At 42.9% G+C, this 16,281-nt stretch overlaps 1 protein-coding gene across 4 annotated transcripts in view; it reads right to left on the bottom strand.

Moving 5' to 3' along the window:
* Nucleotides 1-16,281, bottom strand: part of pou6f1 (POU class 6 homeobox 1) — a 186,346-nt gene that overhangs the window by 79,762 nt on the left and 90,303 nt on the right. For all 4 annotated transcript variants that reach the window (XM_059643392.1, XM_048523309.2, XM_048523308.2 and 1 more), the window contains one exon: nt 10,583-10,802. In XM_059643392.1, the coding sequence (XP_059499375.1) occupies nt 10,583-10,802 (220 nt within the window). The remainder of the gene's footprint in view (nt 1-10,582; nt 10,803-16,281) is intronic.

Genomic DNA, 16,281 nt, shown 5'->3' with positions numbered 1-16,281 from the left:
CCACTTGAAGGATTCTTTGGAAGCACAGATTTGCAATGCAGAGCACACCAGCGAGTTGCACTGAAAGGCCATGGGGCATGGCCTTTGCATGCAGGGCCAGGCACCCAGCTCAGGGACTGCACCAAACTGCATTGCAGGACTCACTTGATCTCTCAGAACTTGGTCACTTAATATCCACTGGCATGTTTGCAGTACCTGTGCCCTGCCCTGCCATGCCACGTAATGCCCGATTATGCAATAGCTAAAAGGCTATCAGTACCGTTGGATTGATGAGCTCTATTGCATAAGCAGACAGGCTGCATATTGGCTTGTCAGTCAGCTTATGGCCAGGGAGGGGCACATCTTGACGTATGACTCACTAAGACCTCGATCCAACACCAACAGCATGTATCAGCTACCCACCTGGAGGGGAAATCATAGAATCCTCCACAGTGTAGAAACAGTCATTCAACCCAACAAGTTCACACCAACCCTCCAAACAGCATCCCACTCAGACCCATACCCTATTCCTGCATTTCCCTAATACACCTAACTTACACATCCCTGAACACTACAGGCAATTTAGAATGGACAATCCATCTAACCTGCATATCTTTGAACTGTGGGAGGAAACTGGAACACCTGGCGGAAACCCATGTAGACACAGGGAGAATGTGCAAACTCCACACAGACAGTTGCCCAAGGTTGGAATTGAACCCGGGTCCCTGGTGCTGTGAGGCAGCAGTGCTAGCCACTGTGCCAGAAGTGTGGGGGAAGTGGAGGCATTTGTGGTGGTGAGAACAAGGACCTTGATAGTGGAACCTCAATGTGTATGGTGGAGAATAAAGTCATGGGAAGTCTGCCTGTCATCTTTCAGTAGGGTGCAAGGAAGCATCTTGTGGGAGTAGTGGTGCTGGAATCACTGATGGAGGGAAGCAGAAGCATTTGTAGAGTTGGGGATAAGGATGCTAGTAGTGGAAACTCGAAATTTAGAGGGGAAGTTATTTGGAGCAGCATTGGAGGCCACAGTCAACTACAGGAGAGGGGAGGGTTATTGACAGTGATCATCACCACACTGCCTCTATGGGGCAGTGGGGCAGTAGAGCACAGGAGGAGCAGGGTGGGCATCATTAAAGTGTAATTTTTGGGGTCAGAGGGGAGAGAGAGGACAGTTGGAGGTGAAGTCTACATTGGGGCGATGGGTGGAAATGGGCTGTCAAGGTACAGTGACGTAAAAGAGGACATGAAGGCTCTGAGTAGTTACCTAGCAACCAGATGGAGCATGGTGCTGATGGAGTGCACCATGAACTGTGCTCCCTGCCATCACTTGCTGCTGTTTAACTGTGAAAGGTAACTGGAAAATGACTGGGACAAAGCCCAGGGTGGGTGCAGGCAATGTCAATTTGATGGGTAAAAGCACAGCATCTGCTGGATGTGAGGACAACGAAGGGACAAATACATGGAACACATATTTGCAAACTTTAGCTGCATTACATTTACAAAAATGTCCCCCCTATTTGTAATGCATGCAGAATGAATATGCTTATGCCTGAAACATTGATTGAAGGCTGATTGCACCATGCCATCGTACTAGCTAAACTAACATTGTCAGCTCACTAAGGCAGAGATTAGCAACAAAATATTAAAAGGGAGGTGAGTACTGGCTAAAAGCACCACATCATTTGCAGAACTTGTAAGGCTGTTTCGAGACAAGGGGATCATTGATACGTCATTTAAAATTTTTTTTATTCACTTGTGGGGCATGGACATTGCTGGCTGGGCCAGTATTTATTGTCCATCCCGAGTTTCCCCTTAAGAAGGTGGTGGTGAGTTGCCTTCTTGAACTGCTGCAGTCCACGTGCTGTCGGTTGACTCAAAATTGCCTAAGGGAGGATTTTGACCCTGTGACAGTGAAGGAATGGCGATATATTTCCAAATCAGGTATGGTGAATGGCTTGGAGGGGAACCTGCAGATGGTGCTGTTCCCATGTATGTGCTGCCCTTGTCCTTTTAGATGGTAGAAATCAAGTTTTTTCAGCGTTCCTTTCAGATGGTAGTTGGTCATGGGTTTGGAAGGTGCTAAGGTGCCTCGATGAATTTCTGTAGTGCATCTCGTAGACTGCACACGCTGCTGCTACTGAGCATCCATGGAGGATGAAATTAATATTTGTGAATGCGGTGTCAATCTAGCAGGGGCTGCTCTGTTCTGGAAGGCTGGAAGGCATCAAGCTTTTCGATAGATGCTGAGGAGCCAGGGGGACATTCTTTCTTCATGCCATGTATGATTCTGAATAGCAGAGTATTTCCCCTGATTCCCACGACCTCCAGTGGTACTAGGGCTCTTGGATGCCACTGCTGCCTTTATGTCAATGGCAGTTACTCCCAGCTCCTCTGTGAACTTTCTTGTCCATGTTTGGACCAAGGCTACTCGTAGGCCAGGAGCAAAGTGGCCCTGGCAGACTTGGGAACAGAGCATCAGTGAGCAAGTTATAGCTGACTATGTGCCATCTGATAGCACTGCTGGGCAATCCCTTCCAGCGCTTCACTAATGATTGAGAGGAGACTGATTGAACAGCAATTCCTCAATGTGAACTAAATCTTTGAGGTGTGTGTACATTACCTCGGGAGTTCTCACATTCCCTCACCCACTCACAGGGACCGTAAGTGTTTGTACCCGCTCAGCTTCTGCAGGGTTGGCTCCCTTGGTGACACACCAGGACAGAGGCAATAAAGTTCAGCACAGTAGGGGTATAATGTCACTCAGGCCTGAACCAGGACAACACTAGAGCAAACCATTGAACTGCTGAAGATGAGGTGTGTGGTGTAGACCATTCAGGAGGAATGCTGCAGTACTCAACAGAACTAAGTGGTCAGTTTCACCCTGCACAACCTCACTGAACAAAGGAGGGGGCTACAACGTGCAGAGGGGGAGATAGGGGAGCTCGCTGTCTCCTCTGATGAGCAACATTGGGCTGGGAAGGCACTGCTACTGTTGCTATTGAGAGAGTGAATAACGTAGATGCAGCAACAGATTTTTGGACAATGTGTGACATGGTCAACAGGCCACCAGTCTCCAGGCTGAGTGAGGAATCGGGGTTGAGGCTGCCACAGGTGGAGGTGCTCTTTTCTTGTGCTGTCCTGCTGGAGGCAAGGCTGTTACTGGCAGAAAGGAGGGGGAACAGGCAGTGGATGCTTGGCATGTCCAGGGATGAACACGCCAGCTGGGGCCATGGCAGGCCCTCGTCTTCCATCCCTGTTGCTGTGTGGTGGCACCTCCCTGGCTCTTTGAGGAAGTCAAGATGCCTCATTCTACTTTGGCCTAACCATTGCTACATTGCACTGCACCCACGGTTACAGCAATGAAGTGACAGCCCCGAACAGTATCTGGCTGTCCACGTATCCACAAGACTTAGGTCCCCATGGAGGCAGCCAAGTGCTCACAGGTCTGAGCCACAACAGGAGGCAGAATCTCTACGAGCTGCTCTAGCCTGTGCTCATGTCTACTGAGGGTACACGGCAGCTCTGCTAGATGGTCCCCTGTCCGTCTCTGCATCTCTAACGGGTTTCTTATGGCCAAATCCAGAGCCTCATCCTCTGCTCGGGGCTGAGCAGGGGACTGACCTTCAGCAGTCCTCCAGTTTTCATATTCTCCATCAGCTATGGATTCGTGTCTGTGATATGCTCATCAGGTTGTGACCCAGAGCCTAATCCAGAACATACACCCACCAGGGTGTATGTATCTGTGCTGGTGAAGCAAGCAGCAGATTCCATGATGGTACTTCTTTTGAGGATTCTGAGGCAGCATCCTCAGAGCTGGTGCTAAAGGTGGAGCTAGAACTGGGGCTGAGCTCTCTCCTCTCACAAAGACATGCAGTGAGAACAAAACTAATTAGCTGACATTTGTGCAGAATCTCTGTTCATGACAATGTGTCAATCTGTTTGATCATTTGTCAACAGCAGCCTAGATAGCTGTATGACTCTGGACTCTCCATCAGCTCTTCGTGTCTATGCTGGTCATGGGCATAAGCAATGCACCAAGTCCAACTCTCCTGCCTTTACCCCATGGGTCTGCAGTTTTCTTTTCCAGCTCCTGATCTAATTCTTTTCTGAAAGCCTTGATTGAATCTTCCTCCACCATGTTCTCAGACCACATGTTCCAGATCCTAACCACTGCCTGCATACAAATGACTTTCCTCATATCTTCTGTGCCCCTCTACATTCTCAGTCTTTCCACTAATGGAAAGCTTTTCTATCCACTCTTTCCAGCACCCTATGACAGGGTTCGATAGCATCCTCTGAAATTGCAACTGAGGCTGTACATTCATGTGGATAATCTGATGCCATGGTATGGGACATCTCTGAGCATCTGTAGAGGAACCTAGAAGGAGAACTGAATATCTAGTCATTGTGGTTCATGTTAGCATCAGCTACAGAGGAGGGAGTATCGGAACCTAGGAACTAAATCAAAATGCAAGATATCATGGGGCTATTCCTTGTGCCATGTGCAAATTTACATAGCAATAGGCAAGTCAGGAAGTGTGGCTGACAGACTATTGTGGAAAGGATACTTCTATTTGATTAGACATAGAAATAGCGAATATTCATGGTGTAGCAAGGTCACTTGGTCCATTATGTCTGTCCTGGCCAAAGAAAGCGATCCAGCTGTTTGTAATTTTCTTTATTGTCCTTAGCCCTGTGGATTCTGGCATTTCAAATGCATCTCCAAATATTTTCTAAATGTCATGAGTGAGTCTGCCTCGACCCCCACCTTTTTGTGCAGTAAGTCCCAGACCTGCACTGTTACATAAGACAGTTGGTCTGGGACGGTTAACATTGGAATAAATCTGCCCGCTGAGATATAAATGACTGGCTCCTCACAGAGACAGTCAATTCATATAAATCAGAGAATCCCTACAATGCGAAAGTGGGCCACTTGGCCCATTTGACCCTCCGAAGACTATCACACCCAGACCCAGGCACCTCCCCATTCCTGTAACCCCACATTAAGCATTACTAACTCACCAAGCCTACACATCCCCGGACACTACAAGGTAATTTAGCACGGCCAATCCAACTAACCTGCACATCTTTGGACTTTGGGAGGAAACTAGAGCATCCAGAGGAAACTCATGCAGACACAGGGAGAATGGGCAAACTCCACACAGACAGTCACCCAAGGATGAAATCGAATCCGGGTCCCTGGCGCTGTGAGGCAGCAGTGCTAACCACTGAGCCACCAATCCACCAGTTCAATATTGGTTCTTCAATTCATCAATTAGATACAACAGCCATGTAGCCCAGGCAGCAAGGGATGGTGACAGCAGCAGTCAGATGCGAGGCATGGTGACAGCAGCAGTTGGGGCTTAAGCCTTGCCAGCGGCAGGGAAGTCTGGGTAGGTCTTAGCCTAGCACGGGTGAAAGCATGCTCAGCCTGGAGGAGAGTGAACCCTCTTGGGGAAGCCCAGCTTGGAGCATTTGCGGACCCATGGCTTAAGAAAGAATTGTAATGTTTGAAATTTTAACTTTCTCTCAATTTTTCTACTTCTATGCTAAGAAGAATGTAGTGCTAAACTTTTTAAGCTTATTTCTTTATGTCTCTATTTCTGTAATTAAGATTTCGAATCTAAGACAGCGCATGTGGCAAAACTACATTATTCACTGTGGTTTTGTACCCCGTACTTGAGTATGTAACAATAAAACCTAAATCTAAATCTTGATCTCGTTCCTATCTTGTAAGGGATACCATTCTCTCTTACCTAGTACTACTGCAATTACTGCAGCTAATCTATTATTTTATAATTGCCTTGTAAACTATTTCCTGTTACCCAAGTATGTGTTTCTTCTTTCAGACTAACTTAACCCTTCAGCATTAAATATTACTTTAAATATTAGTTAGCCTTGTAGGCTAGTATTACTGAAGTCTTGGAGACAGCAAATCTATCCAAAGATTCTAGCTGAACCAGATGCTAGCTGTCATCACCCATCACCCTCTAGGTGAAAATGTTTTCCTCAACTCCCCTTGAATCCTTCTACCATTTACTTTAAAGCTGTGACTCCTGTATATTAACCTCTCAGCTAATCCAGTTAGCTCTACTCTTTGTAGTGGGCACTAAAACAATAAACCATGCCTGTAACAATTATATTTTATACAGACTAGTCGGGAGGCCTACCCATGTATTTCAGAAATTTGCACCCCATTTATTTGGTGTAATTTGCAGTATACTTTATAGTACACAGCATAATGCTTGCTCATGCTTCTTTTTTTCACGGCTTGGAGAATGTATACTTGGCATGGTGGGCATCTGCACACATGACATGAGTTATGGAAGGAGATCCTGGAAGGAACACTTGGCCTTTGTCACCAAGTATCCACTGACACATTTGCTTGTCTAGCCCAAAGACAATTGACATGGTGGAATTGCATCAAATGAAGGAAAGATCAGAAAACGCTGGGAATACTCAGCAGACCAGGCAGCCTCTGTGTAGAGAGAAAAACAGCATTCTTATCTAAAGTCATCCATTGAAGACTTTTACTTTAAAAGTTGTAAAATGTTAAAATTGTCATGTTATCTTTTAAGATATCAACTTGGCAGTGCATGAGTTGCTGGAGCATTTTCATCCATCCATGCCTTATCGATTTTACTGAGAAAGCTTTTCTGTTTCCCTATGCACAGAGGCTGCCTGACCTACTGAGTATTCTCCCCCACATTCTCCATTTTTGCTTCAGATTTTCAGCATCTGTAGTATTTTATAGTCCTGACATGGGCACCAGAAAAGACAAACACAGATCCTGCCCTACATGTTGGGCAATGGAAGTAACACAAATTAGACCGAACTGTGAGATCTCACCATCCACAGATAAGACAAGGCTCTGCAGCTTGAAATACCCCTTCAATGAGAGAGGTCGGCTTCTATGCAGAGTATAAAAGCGAAGTACTGCTGTGGGTGTGGGTCATCACCATCTGTATAGTTCACCATGGACTGCTCTTTGTGGACATGATTTAAACTCCCATAACCTTCACAACATAGCCCACACCACCTGCTGGATCCCATGAGCCATATGTTAAGATATCAGTCAGTAAAACGCCGATTTATGGAGTAAAAATAATTGATGCTTAATGACAGTACAGTATGTGAAATATATTAAAAAAGGAGTTTGAGCCCAAAAAAGGATGATCTTGTACACTGAGTCTATTAATACACAGCAATCTATGACAATCATTTGATGTTGCAAGATCTCACTCAAGTTGGCTTTTAGCTCCAAATGTTTAGCTCTGTTCCTCTCCGTTCTTAGTCTAGATAACTGTAAACCCCCAAACCGTCTTTCACAGTGAGAGAATTCTGCCTCTAGCACAATCTCAGTAAATTTTCCAGCCTTGATTTCAAATTCTGATTTTTTTTTGTAGTCAGTGTGAGGTCCCACCCACAATGGTACCTGATGAACCAAGGAGACTTTTGGCCTCCAGCTGTTTTATCCCAGATCCAGGAAGAATGCCTATGTCTGGGAGTTTTAGGGATATCTTAGAAACACCGCACGTCCCCTCAAAGCCCAACTCCATTGTGACAGGAGTCACATGGGCCTCGTACTCATATAGAAATGCTAATTAGCTATCCTTGACGCCACAACTCACGTTTATCTTAAAGAACATTGTCAGGTGACTTTGGAGATTAGCAGTTTAAACAATGTAAACACCTTTCCAGCAAGACTAACCCAGATCTTTTTTAAAATCTTTAACAGCCATATCATGCAGGCCTATTGTGAGGCAGACTTCCATACAGGTCACATGACCCCTTCATTAACCCTTAATCAAAGATACATTCCTAAAACACAACAATCTTATCGACCTTATGTTTGTAACAACAGTCAAAGTTCACATAGTTTAAGGAATCGACAATGCTCAGACAGCCATTAAGTACAAGCCTGATTACCTACATTCCTCCTCTCCCATTGTATAAAATTACAAACACAAGGATTCTCAAAGAGAAACCCATCATCCTGTTTTTTTTTTCAGAAGGGTATCTTCAATTTTCTTTGGGATTCCAAAGACTTTTCTGGTTTTGGTCAGGTCGAAAAGTCAGTCAGGTGCTAGCCAAAAAAGACAGTATTTGTCTAATTCAGATCTGAAACAATGTGGACAAGATAATGTAGAACTGCTCTTTCAAAACAAAATTCTAATCTGATTAGCTGTTCTTGGCAAGACTCTCTGTTGAACTAATCATATTTTATGAAGGCAAGGCAGAAAGAAATTGTAACATTCCAAACAGTTGACATCACCTTGCTATTGCTGTATGCATGGAGTTGACAGGTGCTTCTTTCACCCTCTCCTTCAGCCAAATCAATCTGCACATATAAACGGTGGGGCCTGGCACAGCCAAGACTAACCCCAAATTCCTTCTCTATCCTTCCAGATTGTGGATTCTTTCCACCCAGCACGAAGTTTGTATATTGTATGGTGACAGATCAAACTAACCTACAATCTCACCCCATACTCAGGTTCTTTTGTGGGATTTTTATTGTGCAGTGAAGATCTTCCCGCAAGTGGGGCCACCATCAGTACTCAGCATTACTGAAGCTTTGCATATGCTGGAAAGTAAATACTTTAACAGTGAATTCATTGAAGTATGTAAATATGATTTTTTTTATCAATTATACCTGTACTGTGAGAATTCTGGCATGTAACATTGCTAATTAACTGCAATCAAATGGATTTAGCTCTTACTTTGATGATTTGCTCTATTGTTTCACATGGTAACAACTGATTATATTTTTAACTGTAAAGTGAACTGTATGCCCACTGATGATGCACTATAAAATGCATTCTTGCTGTATCTGCTTCTCTTGGCATATTATTCTGAGCCAAGAAAGTTCTCTACTTTGTTCTAAGTGTGGTGGAATGGAGAAAAACTAAGTTGATTAGGAAGAGAAAGGAGGATGAAAGCTTAGAAAGAAAAGGATGGCTTAAAAAAGAAAGCTGGGAGACAAATAGGGAGAGAGAGATCAAACAGGAGCCTGTGTTGAGCAGAAATGAAGAAAATGATCACTTTTATAGGTTTTCCGGAATCAGCACCCTTAATTACAAGGTTTTTAAAAAAGTGGAATCAGTTGCAAAACATAATTTTTGGAACTGCTGAATTGGAATGTTTTCTACTAAATTTATTGTTGAGGTGACCTTACAAGAGTAAGCCAAAAACAAATGTAGCCTTATTAAACAAAAAGGAACCTAAGTAAAATTTTGCCCCAGAATCAAGATTTTCCTGTGACAGACTTGGATATGTCACTTTATTCAGTGCAGTAAAAGGAACAGCCAGCAAGGAGTTTCAAACCTCATGTCTACTGAACTCATAACACAGTAGAATCTGGTCATAATGATGCATTTGACCAGCAGCTTAAATGACGCTGATAACCAACTCATCTTTAGAATTAAATCTCCATGATATCCAGTGCTTGTAGATATTTGCTAATAAACCTTCTCTCTTGACATCAGCATTTTTGTTGTCAGTTGATTTTAAAACTCTGTTCAGTCTGCCAGTTAGTGCTGAGGGGTTCTTGTGGTGCAGTGGCAGTGTCCCTACCTTGCAGCCAGGAGAGTGGGGTTCAAATCTCACTTGCTGCAAAGCTATGTAATAACATTTCTGAACAGGTTGCTTCAGAAAGATTTACCAATTAGTGCTCAGCAATGCTCAATTCAAAAGGGTACCTGCTTGAATCTAAATGAATGCAGCAAAAACAGCAATGGTATTATAATCAGAAGATAGTATAAGCATGCTCAATGTCTCCTGTTGGTAGGAGAGGTTGCGCAGTGAACTGACTGGCTGGTTTGTGCTAAATTGCCTTGTTGGGCTTTATAGGTGTACACAGCCAAGGAAAAACAGTCTGGAGTCATGGCCCAGCACAGGCTAGAGGCTATGTGCCAGCATGGACTAGGTTGGAAGGACTGTTGTTCTGACCCTTTTATTTCTCTGTTTTCTAATTTATTCCTATGAGCTGTAATGCTGGATTTTTAAATTTCTTCATTTTTCTAATTGTTTTCCCCTGAAAGCTTGTACTGAAGATTCTATTTGTGCCAAGATCGTCATTTGCCATGTACTTGGGAAATCACATTCCCCAAAGACAATTGGTTGGTCCCCTCCCTCCCAACTGACCAACCCCGACCTCAGTTCCCGACCTACATGCACCTTTACTGGCTCCATTCCCACTTCCTTGACCTGTCCATCTTCTCTCCACCCCTATCTGCTCCTCTGTTCACCTTCCATCATGGCCTCCCCCCCCTATTTCTGAAGATGGGTCCAGACTCGAAACATCAGCTTTCCTGCTCCTTTGATGCTGCCTGGCCTGCTGTGTTCATCCAGCTCTACACCTTGTTAACTGAGAAGGGCAGCCACTTTCTCTCACATCAGTTGCAAAGCACTCATAGATGAAAACCTCCCCTTACTTTCCATAGCTACAAATATAATTTTAATCATAGCGCATGTACATTTTTGGATGTAACTGACATAGCACTCGACATATGCAATAACATATGCCAGACCAAATGCACTTACTCTAGAAAAGAACTTGTTCAGCAAAATAATATTGTGTCCACATAAATGATGCATGGCTTACCCTGCAAGTTTGTCAGAGGGAGCTTGACAATGCCTCCTGCCCCAGTGACAGAGGTAAGGCTCGGGAGAGAACCAATGGATGCCGTGGGAAAAGTCAACACGAGTCCTTGCTGGGCAGTAACTTGACCAGCCATGTTGAGCGGGATGAGAAGAGGTTGGTTCAACGGGACACTACCTGTTGAAGCCATGACCACTGCTGCCAGGTTTTCCGAAGGCAAGATCTGCAGAAAGAAATGTTTCTCAAGGATTAGGAGTTCATATCTGCCTGCATAAAGCCCCACACAAAAGCTTGGTAAACAAAAAACTGGAGCACAAGACATTAAGGGGAATATGCTGGCATGGATTGAGAACTCATGGACAGAAAACAGAGTATTTACTTCCCAATGTGTTCTATCAATTGGGGTGTAAACTGTGATATTTATTCATATTTAATATCATTTATTTACATCAGGTCTTCTGGTTTTTGACTTGGCAACTGTGGGTCAGCTATGCATATGAATTTAATAATGAATTTGTAAGCATTTCTTGTGCCATGGTGATTTCTTTTAAAACAGCTTTTGAGGCCTGGCTTGAGAGAAAATGAGTTTTTGTTTTTTTTTTGCTTTGGGATTTTTTTTGTTTATTTTAGATTGTTTTGCAACCCAACAAGGCAAATAATGGGACCTCGAGATTTGTTAAAGACTTCTAGAATGTTTTTGTAAGCTGAAGAAAACGCCATAGCTTAAAGATGGAGGCTTTTGGTTTTAGTTTTACTGTGAGTTTTGTGCAGCCCTGTGAAGACCTTGGGATAGGATGGCAATGTAGACCAGTGTTCCTGAGAAAGGAGCCTTGAAGAAGTTAAAGCAAATACATATAAACAGGTGCGTAATAGCTCCAGAAAGAAGCTATCTACAGTTCCATTCGTAAACCTGGAGTTACAAGTGACAAACTTACTGAGGCATTAGATACTGGAACTCTGGTGTTAGCATAGTCTGAGTGTGTTTTGGTATAATAAAAATGTTTTGTTTCTTTTCAATTTATGAAGGAGTGTTTTTGGTTAATAGGATTATACTTTCCTGTGTTTAAAAATCTTTGATTTTGTATAGTAAGTAGATGGTTTGGTTATATTCTATTTTATCTTGACTTCCATTGTTAGCAAACTTCTGTTTTGTTGTTCAAACAAAATTTGCAGAATTGTTTGCTTATGTTTTGCTGTGGGACCACTTTGTTAAGAAGATAGAATATTGAAGAGTACAACACAGGAACAGGCACTTTGCCCCACTATGTCTATGCCAGCCATGATGCCATTGTCAATTAATCCCATCTGCCTGCACATGGTTCATATCCCACAATACCCTGCTTGTTCATGTGTCTGTCTAAATGCCTCTTAAACATTGCTATCATATCTGCTTCTACCATCTCCACTGGCAGCAAGTTCCAGGCACCTACCCCCCTCACCCTCTGCATTACAAAAAAAACTTTCTTCGCACATCTCCTTTAAACTTTGCCCCTCACATCTTAAACCTATTCCTCCTGGTATTTGACATTTTTACCCCAGGAAAAAGACTCCAACTGTCCACCCTGTCCATGCCTCTCATAATTTTATATACTTCCAACATGTCATCCCTCAGCCTCTGATACTCTCACGAAAACAATCAAAATTTGTCCAAACTCTCCTTATAGCGGATACACTCCAATCCAGGCCAAATCTTGGCAAACCCCTTTTGCACCATGTCCAAAGCCTCCACATCCTTCCAATAGTGTGGCAATCAGAACTGCACACAATTTTCCAAATGTGGCCTAACTAAGAAGTTTTATACAGCTGCAACATGACTTGCCAACTTCTATACTCCATGCCCTGACTAATGAAGGCAAACATGCTGTATGCCTTCTTTACCACCTTATCCACCTGTGTTGCCACTTTCAGGGAGCTCTGAACTTGCACCCCAACATCCTCGTGTCTATCAATGCTTCTAAGGGTTTTGCCATTTACTGTATGCTTTCCTCTTGCATTTGACCTCCCAAAATGCATCACCTCACACTCGTCCAGATTAAATTCCATCTGTCATTTCTCTGCCCAACCTTCCAACCGATCCACATCCTGTTGTATCTTTTTGCAACCTTCCTCACTATCCACAACTTTGCCAATTTACGTGTTGTCTGCAAACGTATTCATCAGACCACCTACATTTTCATCCAAATCATTCATACAATATTACAATCAATCGGAGGTCCCAGCACTGATCCTCATGAAACACTATTGTTCATAGGCAGAGTCAGAAAAACACCCCTCTACAACTATACTCTGTTTTCTATGACCAAGCCAATGTTGTATCCAATTTCCCAAATCACCATGGATCCCATGCGACTTAACCTTCTGGAACAGCCTACCATGAGGTACCTTGTCAAATGTGTTAGTAAAGACCATGCAGACAGCATTCACTGCCTTATCCTCATGAATCCTGTTTGTCACTTCCTCAAAAAACTCAATCAAATTTGTCAGTCAAGACCTCTCCCACACAAATCCATGCCGATTGTCCCAGTAAGTCCGTTATTTTCCATATGCAGTAAATCCTGTCCCTAAGAATTTTCTCCAAAAACTTCCCTACCTCTGATGTAAGGCTCACCAGCCTGTAATTTCCTAGATTATTCCTGTTGCTCTTCTTGAAAAAAGGAACAACATTTTCCAGTCTTCTGGGCCTCGCCTGGGGCTAAAGAGGACACAAGGATCTCTGTCAAGACCCCAGCAATCTACTCCCTTGCCTCCTTCAGTATCCCATGAAAGATCCCATCAGGCCCTGGGGTCTTATCACGCTTAATGTTTTTCAATACACCAAACACCTCCCCCTCCTTAATATCCTAGACATGTCCTAGAATATCACCACATCCCTCTCTAACCTTATCATCATCAATGTCCTTCTCCTTGGTGAAAACCGATGTGGAGTAATCATTAAGGACTCACCCCCTTCCTCAGCTCTACACATAAATCCCTTGCTTTGTCCTTGAATGGAGCTACCTTTTCCCTAGCTCCCCTATTGCTCCTAATATGCGTATCAAATGTATTGGAATCCTCCTAAATCCTACTTAAAATAAAAACCACTCAAAGTATGATTGATCAAGCCTGGTTCCTGTTTGGGATCCGACTTGTGCCAAAATAACATTAGTTGGGATCTGATGAAGGGTCTAGGCCCGAAACATCAGCTTTTGTGCTCCTGAGATGCTGCTTGGCCTGCTGTGTTCATCCAGCCTCACATTTTATTATCTTAGTTGGGATCACAACTAGTTGGAGATCTCGGCAGGATTTTTAAATTCACTGGATGCAAGAGGGAAGTGTGCCTTTCTTATGTCATAATTATAGAGTTGTACAGCACAGAAACAGGCTCTTTAGTCCAACTTGTCCATGCTGACCAGATATCCGAAACTAATCTCGTCCCGTTTGCCAGCATTTGGCCCATATCCCTCTAAGCCCTTCCTATTCTTGTACCCATCCAGATGCCTTTTATTTATGCTTTGAATCAAGGAGGCAAATAATGACCCACACTGGAGCAAGCCAGTCACTGATGCTGGCTGATGACACTATTTGGTGTCTACAGACACAGTCATACAGATACATAACATGAAAACAGACCCTTCGGTTCAACTCGTCCATGCTGACCACATATCCTACATAAATCTAGTCCCATTTGCCAGCATTTGGCCCATATGCCTCTAAGCCCTTCCTATTCATATAACTATCCAGATGCCTTTTAGAAGTTGTAATTGTACCAGCCTCCACCATTTCCTCTGACAGATCATTCCATACACGCAGCACCCTCTGCAATGAAAAAGTTGCCCCTTAGGTCCTTTTTAAATCTTTCCTCCTCACCTTAAACCAGTGGCTTCTAGTTTTGGACTCCCCCACCCCAAGGAACTGATCTTATCCTATCCATATCCCTCATGATTTTAGAAACCTCTATGAAAGTCACCTCTTATCCTCCAATGCTCCAAAGAAAATAGCCCCAGTCTATTCAGCATCTCCCGACAGTTCAAACCCTCCAACCCTGGCAACATCCTTGTAAATCTTTTCTGAATCCTTTCAAGTTTCACAACATCCTTCCCATAGCAGGGAGACCAAAATTGCACACAGTATTATAGTAGTGGCCTAACCAATATCCTGAACAGCTGCAATATGGCCTCCGAAGTCCTATACTCAAAGAGCAAAAAAGGCAAGCATATCAAACGCCTTCTTCACTATGCTATCTAACTGTGATTCCACTTTCAAGTATGAACCTGCACCCCAACATCTCTTTGCTCAGCAATACTCCCCAGGACCTTATCATTAAATGTATAAGTCCTGTACTGATTTGCCTTTCTAAAATGCAGCACCTCACATTTATCTAAATTAAATTCCATCTCTCAGTCCTCAGCCCATTGGCCCATCTGATCAAGATTCCGTTGCACTCTGAGGTAACCTGCTTCACTGTCCACTACACCTCCAATTTTGGTGCCATTTGCAAGCTTAATAACCAAACCTCCTATATATTCATCAGGGGTTAATGATGGAGAAAATATTAACTGGATGCATACATGGAGGTTATAAACCAGTCTTGGACATAGCAAATGGAGAAATTGTAATGCGACTGGCAAGACAATTTCTGATGGAAGCAACTAAATTTATTTTGGAAATGACCTAGCAGGTTTCAAGTATACATTGTTCTCCCATCCTTGGTGAAGCATCAGTGGATGTAAAAGAAACTGAAATGTTACAGGAGGAATATCCTGGACTGTTTCCTGACTGTGTTGTGATGAGATCTTGGGACGATAAAGTTAGACAGGAAGAAAATGTGTCAATGAAACAAGAAGATAATTTTGAACTTCAATTATCAGATATAGAAAATTTAACTAAAAAGTATTAAGGTAAAGAGAACAAGGCTGATATGTTTAGCCTATCTTTAACAGAAACACAACAAACAAGATTTGGAATTGAAAGATTTACACAAGGCAGCCTGCTCACAAACTGAATTGTAAACCACTGAAATTAATTCAAGAAAAGTTAACAAACCAAAGCTCAGGAACAATGCTTCCAATATACATTTCACATTTACACCATTTGACTGAAATATTTCATCAGCTTCAGAAAGGTGATTTGGTTATAAATTTGTCCAAGAGTGAATTTATCAAAGCCAAGGTGACCTACTTGGGTTATATCATGGGACAAGGCCAAGTAATATTTAGAGAAGCAGAAGTACAGTGCCTAACATGAAATGTGAAATTTGACATTATGAGTGATTCTATCACAAGTGTGTTCCAAATATCAGTGCTGTTGTTGCACCCTTAACAAGCATGTTGAAAAAAGGCAGAAATTTTGAAAGGATGCAAGAGTGTCCAATTGCTTTTGAAAATTTTAAAACTACTATTAATGACACCAGTTTTAGCTGTGGCAAATTATGCAATACCATTCAAACTGGCTTTTTTACTTCAAGTTGAAAAGATGTGGATTGAATGGTCTGTCAGATAATTTTCAAGGAAACCTGACTACAGGTCAACCAATTTATTCAACTGGTGAAAAAGAGACAAAGTCTTGTGCTGGTTCTACACAATTTTAAATATACAGTTTGAGGTTCAGTTAGCTCAATTGCTGGATGACTGGTTTACAATGCAGAGAAACACTGATTGCATCGGTTCAATTCATGCACTAGCTTACTGGGTAGCTATGAAGTGCTCTCCTTCTCAACCTCTCCC

The sequence above is a fragment of the Stegostoma tigrinum genome, chromosome X, assembly GCF_030684315.1.
Source record: "Stegostoma tigrinum isolate sSteTig4 chromosome X, sSteTig4.hap1, whole genome shotgun sequence".
In the NCBI taxonomy this organism is placed as follows: Eukaryota; Metazoa; Chordata; class Chondrichthyes; order Orectolobiformes; family Stegostomatidae; genus Stegostoma; species Stegostoma tigrinum.
The sequence above is the reverse complement of the archived record's forward strand: the minus strand, read 5'-3'. Positions and strand labels throughout refer to the sequence as shown.